At 56.2% G+C, this 15641-nt stretch overlaps 1 protein-coding gene across 1 annotated transcript; it reads right to left on the bottom strand.

The window, feature by feature from the left end:
* Positions 1 to 11: 11 nt before the first annotated feature.
* On the bottom strand, positions 12 to 11286 carry CAPN12 (calpain 12). The gene is made up of 21 exons (XM_019751383.2): positions 11053 to 11286; positions 10543 to 10612; positions 10301 to 10419; positions 9982 to 10115; positions 9097 to 9265; positions 7878 to 7952; positions 7721 to 7806; positions 7576 to 7650; positions 6784 to 6947; positions 6471 to 6703; positions 6133 to 6144; positions 5718 to 5926; positions 5504 to 5546; positions 5368 to 5427; positions 4821 to 4878; positions 4393 to 4463; positions 4236 to 4298; positions 3495 to 3573; positions 721 to 837; positions 564 to 622; positions 12 to 470 (listed from the first exon to the last, which is right to left on the bottom strand). Exons 1-21 carry the CDS (start codon positions 11284 to 11286, stop codon positions 444 to 446), a joined length of 2157 nt encoding a protein of 718 aa, XP_019606942.2. The 3' UTR covers positions 12 to 443.
* Positions 11287 to 15641: the final 4355 nt, after the last annotated feature.

Raw genomic sequence — 15641 nt, 5'->3', positions numbered from 1 at the left:
TGGGGCCTGGGTGTGCCATGATCCCCATTCCCATGGGTGTAAAACCAAGACCGCTGTTGGGGTCCCAGTGTGGGCCAGGCACTGTTCTAAGCGAGAGACGGTGCCTAACTCATGTAGCCTGCGCAAGAAAGGTGCCGTAACCATCGCTGTTCCCAGATGAGGCGAGCAAAGCCCGAGGAAGTGCAGGGACTTGCCCAGCTGGGGAGTGGTGGGGTTAGAACCAACCCCAGACAGGCCGGCTCCTGAGACCATGCTCTCAATGACAACTTAACGTCAGAGCATCCGCCTCCCCATGCCAGGCGGGGAGGTGGAGGGGTCGGAGGAAGCTGGTTTTGCTCAGACCCCTCTTGCTGTGGAATAAACGGGTCCAGGCTGGCAGAAGGAAAGGCAGGGCTCCTGGCAGCTCTCCTGCCTCCGGCTGCAGGTGCTCCCGTGCCAGGATCCTAGGAGAAGGTGGCCACCTCCATCCACTGGGCGAGAGAGACAGCGGGCTTGAAGCAGAAGCCTCCGGGACTCCTGCCACAGCCGCCCTGCGCCACCCTCTCCCTCCGGCCCAGGCTCACCTGGCTGCGGGTCAGGCAGATGACACCCTCACCCCCATCCAGGTGCTGGCTACAGTGGCCTGTGCAGAGAGGGGAGGGGTAAGCACCCACCTACCCAGTTCCCCCACCGTGGGGGACACCCTCCCTCTGCCCCACCCGTGCCAGGGGTGGCACTCACGGAAGATGAAGGTGAGCTGGGCCACACAGGACACGAAGCGCTCAAAGTCCACACGCAGACGGCTGTCCCGGTAGCGGCTAGTGACGGCCTGGGTCAGCTGGTTGTTGAGGTGGAAACCTAGGGGGAGGCCACCTCTGAGCCTGAGCTGCTGTGAACCCCACCTCAGCTTGGCACCCCACCCTGACTCCCCAGGGAGACAGACACTGTGAGGCCTGTCCCCACCTTTCAAATCCCAGCTGTATGGCTACGGGCAGCTCCTTTCACTTCTCTGGACCTCAGTTTCCTCATCTGTCAAGTGGGGACAACAGCAGTCCCGACTCTGTAAGGTTGTGTGAAGATGCCCTGTGCAGAGCTTAGGACAGTGTCTGGCATGTACCAGCTCTGCGTCTGTTATTGCTCCTTTAAACTATGCAGACTTGCTGCTCGTGGGCACCGGGGATATTTCTGTGCAGCAAAACATTCTTGCCCGTCCCACTTGGAGTCAATTTCCTTGTGCTCCACATCAAGGGGACTTCTAAAGTTTAGAAATCATCCCTCATGAGGAATCTCAACAGAGGCTTCTAAAAGCCACAAACAGTGGTTTTCCCAGGTCACAGGTAACCCTCCGGGACTCAAGGCTGCAGGGTGACTCGCCCTCCGTGCCCCACACATCCAAACACAGTGCAGGGATAATTTCACGGGCCTCTGCTGCCTCCTAAAGCCCATCTGCCCCCGGACTGCATTCATTTTAACACGTTTGTCAAGTGCCATCACATGCTGTGCCCTGGTCTAGGTGCGGTGAACAGTCATGATTGGGGAGCCAGTGGCCTCACCCCAGTGGTGTGACCTCCCATGGGTCACTCTGGCCTTCATCTGCCCTCAGGATTGGGGGCAAAGGTTGCTGTGCCCCGGGCTGTGGGAAAACCCAGGTAGAGAAGGCAGGAGGGCCCAAGGAGGGGCCAGTTCTAGCTGCCCCCTCTGGAATTCCTGTCATCCTTTCATGGAAACTGTCGGCTTCCTCTGGCCACTCTTCGTGGGCCCCATGGCCTCTGGTGCCTCGCGTGGGGTCTTGCCCAGGGTCCCCTCACCTACTTTACCGGGCCCTAGTGACCATGACCTGGTTACCTGTCCTCAAGGACTCATTGTCCCAAGCTGCCTGTGGCCCTCGCAGATGGCAGCGCATCTCCCACTGCCCTCCTCCACTTGGGTTTGTCTTGCTCCCTGTGTACTGCTGTTCCCTCTGCCCAGAACCCCTTGTCCTCTCGGCCCAAGGCATTCCTGGCCCACACTCCTTCAGGAAGCCGTGGAAGAAACCACCCCCCCACCCCTGCCCCAGCACAGCCTCCCGCACCTCCTCGGCTCCCACAGCTCTTGCCTCCACCTCCCCTCCCTGACCACTCTGGGCTGTCACTGTCATTGGTTCTCTGGCTGCCTCTGGACTGGAAGCCGTGGGAGGGGAGGGGAGGGTTTCTGGTCAGCACTGAACCGCCAGTGCCAGCCTGGTCTCCCGGAGCAGGCTTCCTGCTGGCCCCCCTCCCCCTGGCATTCCCTCCTCCAGACACGGCTCCAGCCCCACATGCTCTGACCCTAGACTTGCTTCTGCCGCTTCCCTCTCATACATATTTAAAAATGTTAAAGAGCCGAGGGCCTCATGAGGCCTTATGGGGGCTTTGTCAGTCTCCTCTGACCACCTGCCCCTCTCCACTTGGCTGCAGCCACACTGGCACCGTCTTCGTCTCCATCCCTGGGCCCCTCCACCTGGCTCCCTCCACACCTCTGGGCCTATGCACTGGCTGTTCCCTCTGTCTGGAATGCTCTTGCCCCAGGGTCCCAAGGCTCACTCCTCCTCCTCCAGATCTCTGTTCAGTCCCCAGCGAGGGCTTCCCTGACCACCGTCTCACCCACCCCACTCCCCTGCATGCCCTATGGCCCCGGCCTGCTTCCTTTTTCTGCCACAGCGTTTATCACCATCTGACCTGGGTGTCTTACTTGTAGTCTGCCTGTGGCAGCAGACCTCAGCCCCGCAGGAGCATTTGCTCAGTCTTCTGCCGAGGAGAGCAGGCCTGTACCCGGCACTCAGTGATACTGAATACCTGGTACAAGCGCCATCTTCCCTCATACTCTCTCACGCCTGCTTCTGTCTCTCTGGGACTCTGTTTCTCATTGTCCCACGTCTCCTCATCTTTCTGACTCCATCCCTCCCCGCTCTGTCTTGGGCTCCTTTCTTTCCTTGTATGTCCCTGGATCTTTGATCTCCCCATGTGTTACCCTTCGCTTTGCTGGCAGATGAGCCCTGGGTAGGTGGGGATCTGGGAGCTCCTGTCTAATCCCCCCAGCCCCTCCACACAAGGGGAAAGGTCATATTCTTGCAGCCACCCTGTGTCGGAGCCTCTTTACAGAGGGTAACGGAGGCCCACGGAAGGGAATTCATGTGCCCAGGGCCACCAAGGAGTAAGTCAGTAGTTAGGATTCCAACCCAAACTCAGAGGAATCCAGGACATTCTGCCATGGTTCCCGGAGGACACCAGCTTCCACATCTCCCCTCCTGGGATGCCCTGCACCCTCCCCAACACCCTCCCAGGCCCAGCCCCTTCTCACACCCTTCTTTCCCCACACAGAGGATTCTCCCCCGTGGCTTCTCAAGGTCACCCAGTCCTTGCCAAGGGCTGACAACAAGCTAAGGTGTCGACTTTGTGATGGCAGCAGCTGAGTGGGCAGCTGGGCCTGCAAGAGAACAGGGGCCAGGAGAGGGAGCCAATCCTGTCCCCACGACCCATCCCAGGACCTGTCCATACCTGTGGCATTCAGCGCCAGCCTCAGCTCGTGGGAGTTCATGGTTCCTGAGGTGTCCTGGTCAAACTTGTCAAATATGGCCTGGGTGGGGAGGAATAGGTCAGTCCCACCCCCAGGCCCTTGTGCTCCCTGAAGAGGGCTGAAATGGGGCGTCAGAGGCCAGACGGCCTGGGTTCCCACCCCAGCTCCCTTTCTTCCTGGCTGCGCACGCTAAAGCTTCACCACTTTAGGCCTCTGTTTCCCAGTCTATAAAATGGAATCAATAGTAACAGGTGTAACAAGGTTGCTGTGAGGACAAGTTAAGACTCTACCCAGCGGGTCTTAGTGAGGGCTCAATAAATGGTGACATCACTATTAGTATGGAGAAGCCTTGGACCATTTTTTCCACACATGGATGGCGTGTGTGTGGGGGGGTCGCCGCCTCCCATTGGTAGACAAGCAAAGCCCCTCAGAGGGGAGGTGACTGTCTTGAGGTCACACAGCCAGAAAGGGGCTGAGCTGGGAGCTGAGATAATAGCCCAGGACCAGAGCCTGTGCTCTTTCTTGATCCCTGAGCTGTTTAGTGCCCTAGAGGGACCAGAGGGTGACGGGGCAGGGATAACCCAGCCAGAACCCTCCAAGTTGGTGTGGTCCAGTCACCCTTGTCCTTTGGGGCCCTGCTAGCCCACAGAGTAACCATGCCCCTATTAGTAAAATGCCTCTTCTTCCAGGAGGAGGTGTCTCCACCCAGCCCCCCACTTTACCTGCCACTCCTGGAGGTGGCTCCAGAGCTGCTGGAAGTGATGCAAGGCCAGGCTTCGCCCATGCTGGGGATGGGACATCTGGTTAATGTCCCCAAAAGGGGAGCAGAGGCCCCGCCATCCCCATCTTCCCCACCCAGGCACGGCCCCCATCATATACCCCAAAATACTGTAGCAGCTGCTCACAGGTCCTGAGCCCAATCTCTCTGGGGTTCCGGGTGTGGGACCTGGCTACAGGAAACAAACAAAACCCTGAGCTTCCTGTGGACCGGCCATCACTGTGAGAGCTGGGGATTACTGAAACCCCGTTTTAGAGAAACTGAGGCACAGAGAGCCAAAGGAGTGCTGGTAACTAACAGAGCTGTGATTTGAACTCAGGCAAAGGGGTTCCCAGTGCTACCAGCCACACTCCCTGCCCCTCCCTTAGAGGAAGGGGGCTTATGAATAGCCATGGTCTTGGCCACTGGTCCCGCCACAGGACCCAAGTGTGGGGAGATGCTTTCAGGCTAAGCCCAGGTTTCCCATGGCCTAACTCCAAGCAGATCCTGGATTAACACACACAGGGATCTACTGTGGTCCCCAACTCACCAGGCTCCAGGGCAATGCTTAATAAGGTCTCCAGCTGACGGGCACTAAGTTCTTCCTTCTGGGCAGGGAGAGAGTGGGCTGTGTGAGGCCATTCACTCAGGCAGCCATTCAGTTGGCAGCTCTGGGCCTGGCCCAAACAGCATGCTGGGTGGCACTGGGGACACGGCAGAGACTGAGTGAACCCAGGCCTGCCCTCTGAGAGCTCAAGGTCCAAGGAGGGTGGTCAGGGCTGCAAAGGGGAAGCACTGGTGGTGGGAGCCCGCAGTGGGCATCCGGCTGACCAGCCTGAGAGGGTCAGGAGAGTTTCCAGCGAAGAGCACATTAGAAAGATGAGGGTTCACCCAGGGTGGGGAGAGAAGGGAGAGAAGGCAGCCAGGCAGAGGTGCAGACAGAAGGCCCTGAGGCAGGTAAGAGCTGTGAGCATTTTGAGAGAAGGTCATGAGGTTTGGGCGGGGAGGGAGGTACTGAAGCAAAATGAGACATTCAGGATGAGGGAGGGACTCAAGGGGATGGATGGGACCCCCTTAGCCCTGTCCCCCCTCCTCACCTCTCCTGCCAGCTCCTGAAACAGCCGCTCCAACCCCAGCTCCAGGGGAATCAAAGGGGCCTGCAGGGTTGGGGGAATTTAGTTCTGGCCAAGAGGGTCCCCACCCCACCCCCTCCCTCCGGGAGCAGCCCCTCACCCTGAGGGCGTGCAGGTCCGCGCTGATCACGTCGTCAATCTCCCTGCAAATTACAGACCAGAAATGGGGACGGGGCTGCTCACTCCGCGCCTGGGGCTGGGGGCTCGCGGGCTCTCAACCCAGGGATCAGGTGGGGTCCAGGCAGGATTTGGGGGCCCTGGGCGGATCCACGGGGCTGGGGGTGGCGGAGGTAGGTCGGGGGGCCCGGGCTCACACAGCGGTGTGGCGGCGCTCGGAGAAGATGCGCAGCGTGAAGTCGGCCTCGTCGCCGGCATGGGCAACGCTGGGCACCACCAAGTAGTGGCCGGGGCGCAGGCGGCAGCGGCGGCTCACGTCGCGGCGGGCGCTTAAGGGCGAGCGGTCGGCGCGCAGCAGTCTCGGCAGGAGCGCGCGACTGTGCGGGGTGTCCCAGAGTCCCAGCAGCTGGGGGACAGGGGCCGCGTGACCATGACCGCCCAAGTTCACCCCACCCGGCTGTCTACTCACCGCGCCCCTCTAGACTGCCGGGTGCAAACCGACTCATCCCCCCATCAGCCAAGCGCACCCCAGGCCTTCCCTGCCCCAGTGCTGGTTGTCCGAGCCCCTGGGGTGGATGGAGCCTGGAATCTGGGGTCCCATCTGAGACCCACCTCCTCTGGGATCTGTCAGAAGGAAGAGCAAGGGGAGTCAGGGCCAGGGGGCAGGTGGCCACCCCTGGGAGTCCCCTCCTTGCCTCCTCCCCCTCTTTTCTTCCTATTCTGCCCTCATTAAGCCTGGGTCCCAGACCCTCTCGACCCCTCCTGGACCCGTCCCTCCCGTCTGTCCCTTCTCTGCTCCTTGTCCCCTCCTTGATCCTCAGCCTCCCCACCCCTTTCTCTGATTCCTTCCTGACCCTTCTGATCCCCAGCTTCTCTCTGTTCTCCCTAGTCCCTCGGTCTCTCCCTGACCCCCCTCTGATTCCCTCAGCGGCTCAGCCAGGGGTTCCCACCTGGAACACGTGGAAGCACACGGTGAGGTAAGTGAGGCCCTGAGCCCTCAGGCAACGCCGGTTTCGCTGGATGAGTGACAGGAGGACAGTGCACTTGGGAACTCGGCCCCCTCGAGCAGGGCCCCGTGCACTTGCCGCCCCCCAGCCCCCCCAGGGCCCCTCATCATCGTCCTCTTCCTCCTCATCAGGCTCCAGCAGTGTCAGCCGGAACTGGGGGTTGGTCCAGAAGGTCTCTAGTAGAGGAGAAACCAATGGAGTTATCTCACCTGCCACAGGCCGCTTCCTTGCCTCTCAGGGCCCCTCCAGGCCTCACCGGAAGTCGTCTGGCTCCCGCCAGAGTTGAAGCCTCGCACCCAGCGGCCGTGGAAGATATGGACGTGCCAGCCCCCTCCAGCGGGGCTGGGGCCCAGCACCTCCGGGCTCAGCGAGCAGATCTGCACAGTGTTGAAGTGGTGGAGGAAGTCCTGCAGCTCCATCCTGGACAGTGGCGGCACTCAGACCCTGCCCAGCCCCCACCAACCCAGGGCCCCAGCCTCCCAAGTATCTCAAGGCCCTAGGGTGACTCCCAAATCACAAAACCTCCCAAATGCCTCAGATATTGCCAAGTACCTTTCAGTTCACCAAATAGTATCATGTTGCCAGAATGACCCCCAAACCCCTGAGCCCTCCAGCTCCCCAAGATTTCTCCAAGTCCTCAGAAATGCCCCCACAAATAGCCAAAATCCACAAGTTCCCTTCAAATATTGTCAAATTGTCTTCAGATCCCAAATATTAAGACCCTCAGACTCTCAATTACCAACAAGTATTGTTCAGACCCTCAATATTGCCAAATCTCAAGAAATGTCCCAGGTGTCACCAAACCCCTTCCATTGCTCTAAATATTACCCATCCCTCTTCAGCCCCCCAGAGATTACTATGCCTCCAGATTCCCCTAATATCACTGCTAATTCTTCCTGGACTCCCCCAGATAGAACCCACTCCAAAATTACTGCTGATATGGACAGTCTCTTCCCATTAGGGACCCCTCTGCATGAACTTCCACCATGTCCCTCCAAGCAGGACTCACCGACTCAGCCTCACTGGTGGGCACCTCTGCCCTACTCACCAGAACTCTCCGTCCTCCTTCTTCACCAGCAGGGCATCTCGCCACTCAGTGGGAAGCGCATCCCAGCGTGGGCAGCTGGAGAGATGGGGGTGTGAGGGATGGGGGTGGGGCTCAGCCCCCCATCACCACCCCAGATCCATCCCACCTGTCGCTCCAGGCCCCGGTCCATTCCACGCGGCCCCATGGGTTCCGCAGCCGCAGCAGCCGCACCTTGGTGAAGCCCAGCGACACCTGAGGGCGGTATCGTCAGTGGGGTTGGCACCTAGATACCTCATGCCAGCCCACCCATGGAGGATGCTCACCTTGTGTGTGCCCGTGACTGAATACGCATGTCCCTTCACCAGCCCGTCTTCTGTACGGTACTCACCCCGATCACTCTGGGAGGAGGAGAGGGGACAGTGAGGCCACGGCAGGGGACAGGAGGGTGGTTGCTCCTCTCTGCCCACCCCCTCCACCTACCTCCTGCCACCAAAGCAGGAGTCAACCAAAGCACCCAACTGAATAGCACAAGGCTCTGAGAGGGGATGCGAGTTGGTGAGTGAAGGAGAGAGAGGAAGCAGAGAGAGGGTGATGGAAACGAGACAAAAATAGAGAGGGCCGGCCCGGTGGCGCAGGTGGTTGGAGCACGATGCTCCTAACGCTGAGGTCGCTGGTTCGATTCCAGCATGGGCCAGTGAGCTGCGCCCTCACCAACTAAAGTGAAGTCAATGAGCTACCGCTCAGATCCTGGATGGCCAAGCTGCTCAGTTGGTTGGAGCTGGAGCTCTCAACCACAAGGTTGCCGGTTCGACTCCCGCAAGGGATGGTGGGCTGTGCCCCCTGCAACTAACAACAGCAACTGGACCTGGAGCTGAGCTGCGCCCTCCACAACTAAGATTGAAAGGACAACAACTTGATTTGGAAAAGTCCTGGAATAACACACTGTTCCCCAATAAAGTCCTGTTCCCCTCCCCTAATATATTAAAAAAAGAGAGAGACAGAGAGACAGAGATGTACAAAGAAAGATACAGAACAGATAGAGGGAGATGGAAAGAGGCAGAGAAACATAAAAGACAAAGTGAGTCGATTAATAACTGAACACAGGATGAAGTAAATAAATGAGTGAATGAGTTAGACAGACTCAGTGAATGAATGAATATGTAATCGGGTCACAGATGAACATGGGACCCAAGCTGAGTCCATGAAAATCAATCCTGGGACTTCTGTTGAAATTCTCAGAGAGAGGCACTCTTCCCTCCGGAGGTATCTGTGGGTGCTTCTTTTGTGCCTGTGAGGGGAAAGCCTGCCTGAGGGAAGCTAACCCAGAACCAGGAATAGAAAAACACCTTCACAACATCTGCTAAGCACCTGGTTCCCGCTGTGCCTGAAGCTCGTTAGTTCTGAGAATGTTTGATTTGTGAGAGAGAATAAGCCAATGGTGAAGGAGAAGAGAAGGACACGGACGCTTCCCCCTCCGGCTGGGACTGTGCATTTGGTCCTGGTGGAGGGGGGTGGGTCTCCATGGGAGTCTGACTCTCTCACCAGGGCAGTGGCACCCACAAGGGACTCCTTGGCGAGGGCGTGGCGCAGGGCCGAGAAAAGGCCTGGGGTGTCTTGCCTCAGGTAGAGCACCTCACCCACGCCGCCTGTGAAGTCCACGAAAGCCTCATTCATGTGACCGCCTCGCATCGCCTCATAGGAACCATGGAGCCTGTGGGAGCAGGTCTGGGGTGAGGGTGTCTGAGGCATATACGAGCACCTCAGCAACCCTGGGACCTGGGGGCCTCTGTTCCAGTGTGTGTGGTCCCAAGGCCTATCCCTGAAATTTGCAGACTCTTGAAATAGGGGACTGGGGCACCCTAGGAAATTGGGTCTCTGGTCTCTGAGCCACCAGGACTGCATGATTTGCGGGTCACAGGAGAGCTCTGTCAAAATTCTGGGCATCCTGGGGGCTGTGTCTGAAATTTTAAGTCTCTGGGAGATAGATGTCTGCTTTGGGGGTAATCTGCACGGAGCTTGTCAGGGATTTTAGATCCGAAGGATGGGGAAAAGTAAAGATTTGGGGGACCCAGGTCTTACACTCAATATATTGGGGATGCTTTGGGTTTCTGATGGATCAGGAGAGATTGTCTGAGATTACAAGTTCCCCAAGGGGATAAATCTTAGATTTGGGGATGTCAGGGCCTGATAAGAGATTTCCACCTCCTTAAGAATTCTGGGTGCTTGGTGGGTCTCTAGGAATATTTTGTGCGCTGTGTGATGGAGGGAGGTGTCTACAATTTGGAGGTTCTCAGGAGATGGTGTGGCATTAGGGCCTCAGGGAGAGTGACTTGGTTTGGGATCCTTACTGGGATGTCTAGAGGATCCCAGAAGATGGGGGTCTCTGGCTGGGACTTGGGGTTGCAGCCATGGGCCAGGGGTCCTTACTTGGCATAGGCCTTTTCCAGGAGGGGGGCCCAGAACTCATTCCGCTGTTCTGAGCGCACGAACATCAGCTTCCCCTCACGCACAGGCAGCTTGTCATCCACCACGACGTCCACCCAGTGGCCAAACTGCCAGAGCTGGTGGGGGAAGGGGCAGAGCCCAGGCTCAGCTTCCAACCTTCAGCCCCACCTGCGCCCCAATCTCTTGACTCCTGACCCTGCTGCACACATCCAAGAATTCCAGCCCCAGGAGAACAATGTCAACTATGAAATCCATGTCACTTGGGGGATACTGAGGCATGAATAGAGGAACCGAGCTTTACCTGGAAGTGGAAGACACCTGCGTAGCCATCTCGGAAATCCTGTCCAGGAGGGACCACCCGGCACAGGAGTCGGGGGTACAGAGTGAGGGAGGCAGCGGCCGCAAGAAACCAACAGTTACCTGAGAGGAAAGAGGAAGACTGAGGCCCAGGGAGAGAAGAGACTGAGGGGGTGGGAGAGAGGTGCCAGGGTTTTAGCTACAACTTGCAGGATCAGGGGCTCAAGATGGGTTCAGTGGTCTCACCCAGGCGCCCCTGACACACGTCTGTCCGGCTCATGTCCTCACAGATGAACTGGGGCTCAGCACAAAACTCCTGGGGGTGATGGGAATTCCAGGCCTCAGCCAGGAAAGGAAAGGAAGGAGCAACTGGGAGGTCAGACAACTGGGCCCCCTCCTGCCCTCATTGCTCCCGAGTAATGAGCGCCTCCAATCCCATGAGAGGCTTGTAAAGCCTGCAGGCAGGCCATCGCCTTCCCTGGACCTCCCTGGACCCAGAATGGCCGAGCCTGTTCTGAGCTGGTCCCACAGTGACCCCTCCTCCCTCAGACCCAGGAGCTCAGGTCCCCAGACCCAGGAGTCCAGGCCCCCAGCCCTTCAGACCCAGAAACCCAGGCCCCTAACCCCTCCTCCACCAGACCCAGGAGTCCAGGCCCCCAGCCCCTCCTCCTTCAGACCCAGAAACCCAGGCCCAGGAATCTGGGCCCCAGTCCCCCCTCCCTCAGACCCAGAGCCCAGCCCTCAGCCACACTTTACATGGGGCCTCATCCATGTCACCCCTTTGGCCTTCTCCGAGTCTGGCCCCAGCTGGTCATAGCCAAGGGCATCAGGGCCAGCAGGAAAGTAGGGATCTCGGAACAGGATCCCTTCATCCAGGCAGGCTGCTCGGATTGCCTCATATTTCTGGCCTCGAAAGGGCTTTGGGCCCCCAACTCCAGGTTCTGCCTCATCCACCAGCTGGATGGTGACCTTCCCGCTGCCACACGCCATCTGGACACTCTGAGCTCACAGGCTGGCCCCTGGCCCTTTAACTTCCTGAGTCATGGGGGCGGGGCCTCCCCTCCATCTGAGTTCCAATGGGGGTCTTTAGGCAGTGAGGAGTCTTCCCTCATTAATACTAATTGATGGTTTGGAGTGCAAGGGAGCAGGGACGCCTCTTCAGTGGTTTCCTCCCCAAGGCGTGGGGCCTTCAGTTGTGGCGAGGGTAGCAGCTTAATGGGCTTGGACAGCAGCAGGAGGGAAGGTGGGCAGAGCTGAGGGAGGACCGGCTGCCACTGTGGAAGTGCCTAGAAGGAGGTCAGTGTGGGGGGTGCATTTCAGCCAGCTTGTCCAGCATGTCACCCTCTGTGGGGCTGGGAGAGCAGTGTGTCTACTGCTGTGTGTGTGTCTCTCTCCAGCTGACAATTCCTCTCTGCCTGCTATTATATCTCTCTTCTCCATCTCAGTTTCACTGTTTCTCTCTGTCCATCTCTCTCATCTCCTTTTGTCTTTCTCTGTTTTCTGCTTGTTTGTCTCTGCCTATGTGTCTCTCTTGTCTCCATCCTTCTCTCCTCTCTTTCTGTGTCTCTGTTTCTCTCTGTATGTGTCTTGTGCATACCTCACTGTCTGTCCCTCTTCATCTTTCTCTGTCCTTTTAACTCCTCAACCACTACAGCAGGACCCTGAGCGGTCAGGACCCCCATCCCTGACAAGGCAGACCTTGCTGGTTGTCCCAGGCAGGGCAGACCCTGGAAGGGCTGCTCTGCACCTATCTGCCCTGGGCTGGGAGCCGGGCCCTCCAGTGACCATGACACCCTGCCCTGCCCACACAGGGCTCAGGGTCTGGTGGAGCAGTATTTCCCCCAAAGAATACTGGAGCCATTGGAGAAAAGGAAGCAATAGGTTCCAAGAGGCCCAAAATTCAGTTTTTGTCCCAGGGGACCTTCCTTCCTCAGTGGGGGTCTCCTGCCCTAACAGAATTGTGTCACCCAGATGTCTCTTGGCCCTTCGGCATTCTTCCCTCCAAATGGACCAACAGATATTATCTGAGCCTCTGGGCCAGCTGTGTGGCCACCAAAAGAGGGCAATGAAACATGTTTTCTTCCTGTAGAATTGCCAAGATCCCCCTACTCCCATTATGTAGAAGGTGACATTGGTTAGGGCTCAGAGGGCCTGGGTTCCAATCCCTGCTCTACCATTAAGGACCGTGTGTCTTGGACAAGTCACTTTACGTTTGTGCCTCATCTCTACAATGGGGGTAATAATAGGACCTACCTTGGAGGGTTGTTGTGAGCAAATGAGTTAACATGTGGGACATGTTCAGAGCAGTGCCTGACACAAGATAGGTACTCAATAAACATTAGATGTTATGACTACATACTGTGGTCCCATCCATGGTCACCTATCACCTCTGGCCACTGTTCCAAGCTCACCTCTGCCATCCTGCTATCTGTTCTCCACATTCCCACCCCATGAGGCCAAAGTCCTCTTCCCTTCATTTGCTCCAAAGTACCAGTAACAGTAGGAGGAAGCTTTTAATAGAACCCGATTGATCTCTTACAGTGACCAGGAAACGATTACTTGTGAAAACTGTCTGTCAGATCATCCCGCCGTTGGGTCCGCTGCCTTCCCTCCTCTCCCCGGCCCTGGTCTGCAGGCCCCTCTGCTCCTCCTAGGTCCCTGCTGGCTGCCAAGTTGCAGGGCTCTGGTCACATCCTACAAACTAGCGTTCTTCTTACGTCCAGAGAGTACCAAACATGCCTTTCCCGGCCAAGGTAAGAAAATGCACTGATGCCATTGTAGTAGATGTCTGCTGCTTCCCGAACCCAGCATTCCCTACCTCTTTTTCTGGAATCAGAACCCCCTTTTCGTTTTAAAGATCCACCTTACTCTCAAGCCTTGAGACTCTAGCAGGGCTGGCCCCGCCCCACAGCTCCAGGGAAGGGCGTTTGACCCAGACCAGCCAATCGGAGCAGCGCACACCCTGGCCACACCCCCTTACTCCGAGCCGGGGAGACTCCAGGCGGGGTTTCTCTTGCCCTGGGGCCACTACGCTGACTGGATGTAAACCCGGAGTGGCAGGATTCTACCTTGGCCTGGTCAGGAAACCATGTCTGAAAATGAGGACAACGCGGAGCAAAGCAGAGTGAAGCGATGGGGAAAGAAACCAGATTCCCACAAGCATAGAGCCCGTCAATCCGGATGTGCCTGAAATCAAACTTTTACATTGAAAGAGCCAATAAATTCTGCTCTTCTCTTTTTCCCAGCTTTTATTATTTTATTTTATTTTGTTATTAGCAACCAAAAGAAACCTTCGCAATTCATTGGCATGAGTTCTGCGGCAATGCACCAGCCTGAAGATCCCCTATGAAGAGAGCTGACACAGCCGCGGAGTAAGGGAAGTGGTGCCAGCTGACTTCCTTTCCACTCTGCCTCCTTACCTAACCAGCAACGTACAGATGTTCCTGCTTCACCAAGTTAAGGCTGCACTTGAGCCATTAAAAAAAGATTCTGCCTAAAACACTATCATGATAATGAAAAGTCCCTCTCTGACCCGCAGAGAAAGCAGGTATATGTTATACATATAATAGCAAATGCCTACCTACTACTTATCGAGCCCTTGCTGTGACTGCACCAGACACTGTTCTAAGCACTCACAGTACTATCTCATTTAATCCTCACAGGAACCGTGAGAGGTGTCTCAGTCAGCTCTGGCTGCTGTAACAAATACCATAGACAAGGGGCTCAAACGACAAACGTTTATTTCTCGGTTCTGGAGTCTGGGAGTGCCCGATCAGGGTGCCAGCGTGGTCGGTTTCTGGTGAGAGCTCTCTTCCAGGATTGCAGACTACAGCCTTCTTGCTGTATCTTCCATGGTGGAGAGAGAGAGCTCTGGTCTGTCATCCTCACTTTCTAAGGTCACTAATCCCATCATGGGGGCCTCAGCCTCATGACCTCATCTAAACCTAATCACCTCGCAAAAGCCCTGCCTCCAAACACCATCACATGATTAGGGCTTCAACATATGCATTTTTTGGAGGGGCACAAGCATTCAGTCTATAACAAGAGGTAAGCTTTAGAGTGACCCCAATTTTACAGATGAGGAAACTGAATGTGGGGACAGCCAGGAGTGCAGTTTCCAGGCTCTCGGCCTCACGTGGAAAGGTGCTGGCTCAGGTAGTAAATGCCATCAACTGTGATTGGATGGCCATCAGCTGTGGCTAGTTGGCCATCAGCTGCAACCACTGAGCCATTGGCCACTAATATAACTGCCTGGCTATGCTAGCAGCACATGGGGGGCTAGCAAGAAGATGGTGGCTGAGCTGGCAAGCGCGGATTGCAGTTAGCACGGCGGAGGGCGGGTTGCGGATTGCAGAGAAGTGGATGGCAGGTTGCAGATAGTGTGGCTCCTGCTTCCTGTGTGTCCAACCCAGCCACCAGCGAGACTACAGTGGTATGACTCCCTTATCTATGGCTCCATGGGTGTTCCTTTTTGTCCTCTCCATGTCCTGCATTCTTATGTGGGGAGCGGGAACTGAGACCCCACCTGTCACCCCGCATGACACTGAGGCACAGAGAAGTGTGGTGCAGTGTCCAGGCTCTCACAGTTGCAGAATTAGGATTTGAATCCGGTGGTCTGGCTTACTAATTATACTATATTGCCTCTTAAAAGATAGTACTCAGAATATAAGAAGAGTTCCTATAAACAACAGTTGACTCAATAGAAAATGGGCAAAAGACATGATAAGCAATCACAGAATCAAGAGCCAATAAGCATATGAAATCATACTCAACCTCAAGGAAATGCTAATTAACACCATTTGAAATACCATTATACTCTCTAGATTGAGAAGAAAATTAAGAAGCCTAGGTCAGCCTGGTGGCTCAGGCGGTTGGAGTGTGGTCTCTCAACCACAAAGTTGCCGGTTCGACTCCTCGACTCCCACAAAGGATGGTGGGCTGCCCCCCTGCAACTAACAATGGCAACTGGACCTGGAGCTTAACTGCACCCTCCACAACTAAGATTGAAAGGACACCAGCTTGACTTAGAAAAAGTCCTGCAAGTAGATACTGTTCCCCAATAAACTCCTGTTCCCCCTCCCCAGTAACAATCTTTAAAAAAGAAAAAGAAAATTAAGAAGCCTAAAATTGGCAGGTGTTGGCCGGGTTAGCAGGGATGTGGAGCAACAGGAGAGCAGATAGAGGTATAACTTGGTACAAACACTGTGACACTTTGACACTTTGGAAGACAACCTGGCATGACTCAGTCAGTACCTACCCTGTGACCCAGCAATTCCACCAGATAAATGTATCCAGAAGAAATACATGTGTTCCAGGAGGCATGTGTAAACATGTTCACAGCAGCA

Source organism: Rhinolophus sinicus, linkage group LG11 (genome assembly GCF_036562045.2).
Source record: "Rhinolophus sinicus isolate RSC01 linkage group LG11, ASM3656204v1, whole genome shotgun sequence".
NCBI classification, from domain to species: Eukaryota; Metazoa; Chordata; class Mammalia; order Chiroptera; family Rhinolophidae; genus Rhinolophus; species Rhinolophus sinicus.
The sequence above is the reverse complement of the archived record's forward strand: the minus strand, read 5'-3'. Positions and strand labels throughout refer to the sequence as shown.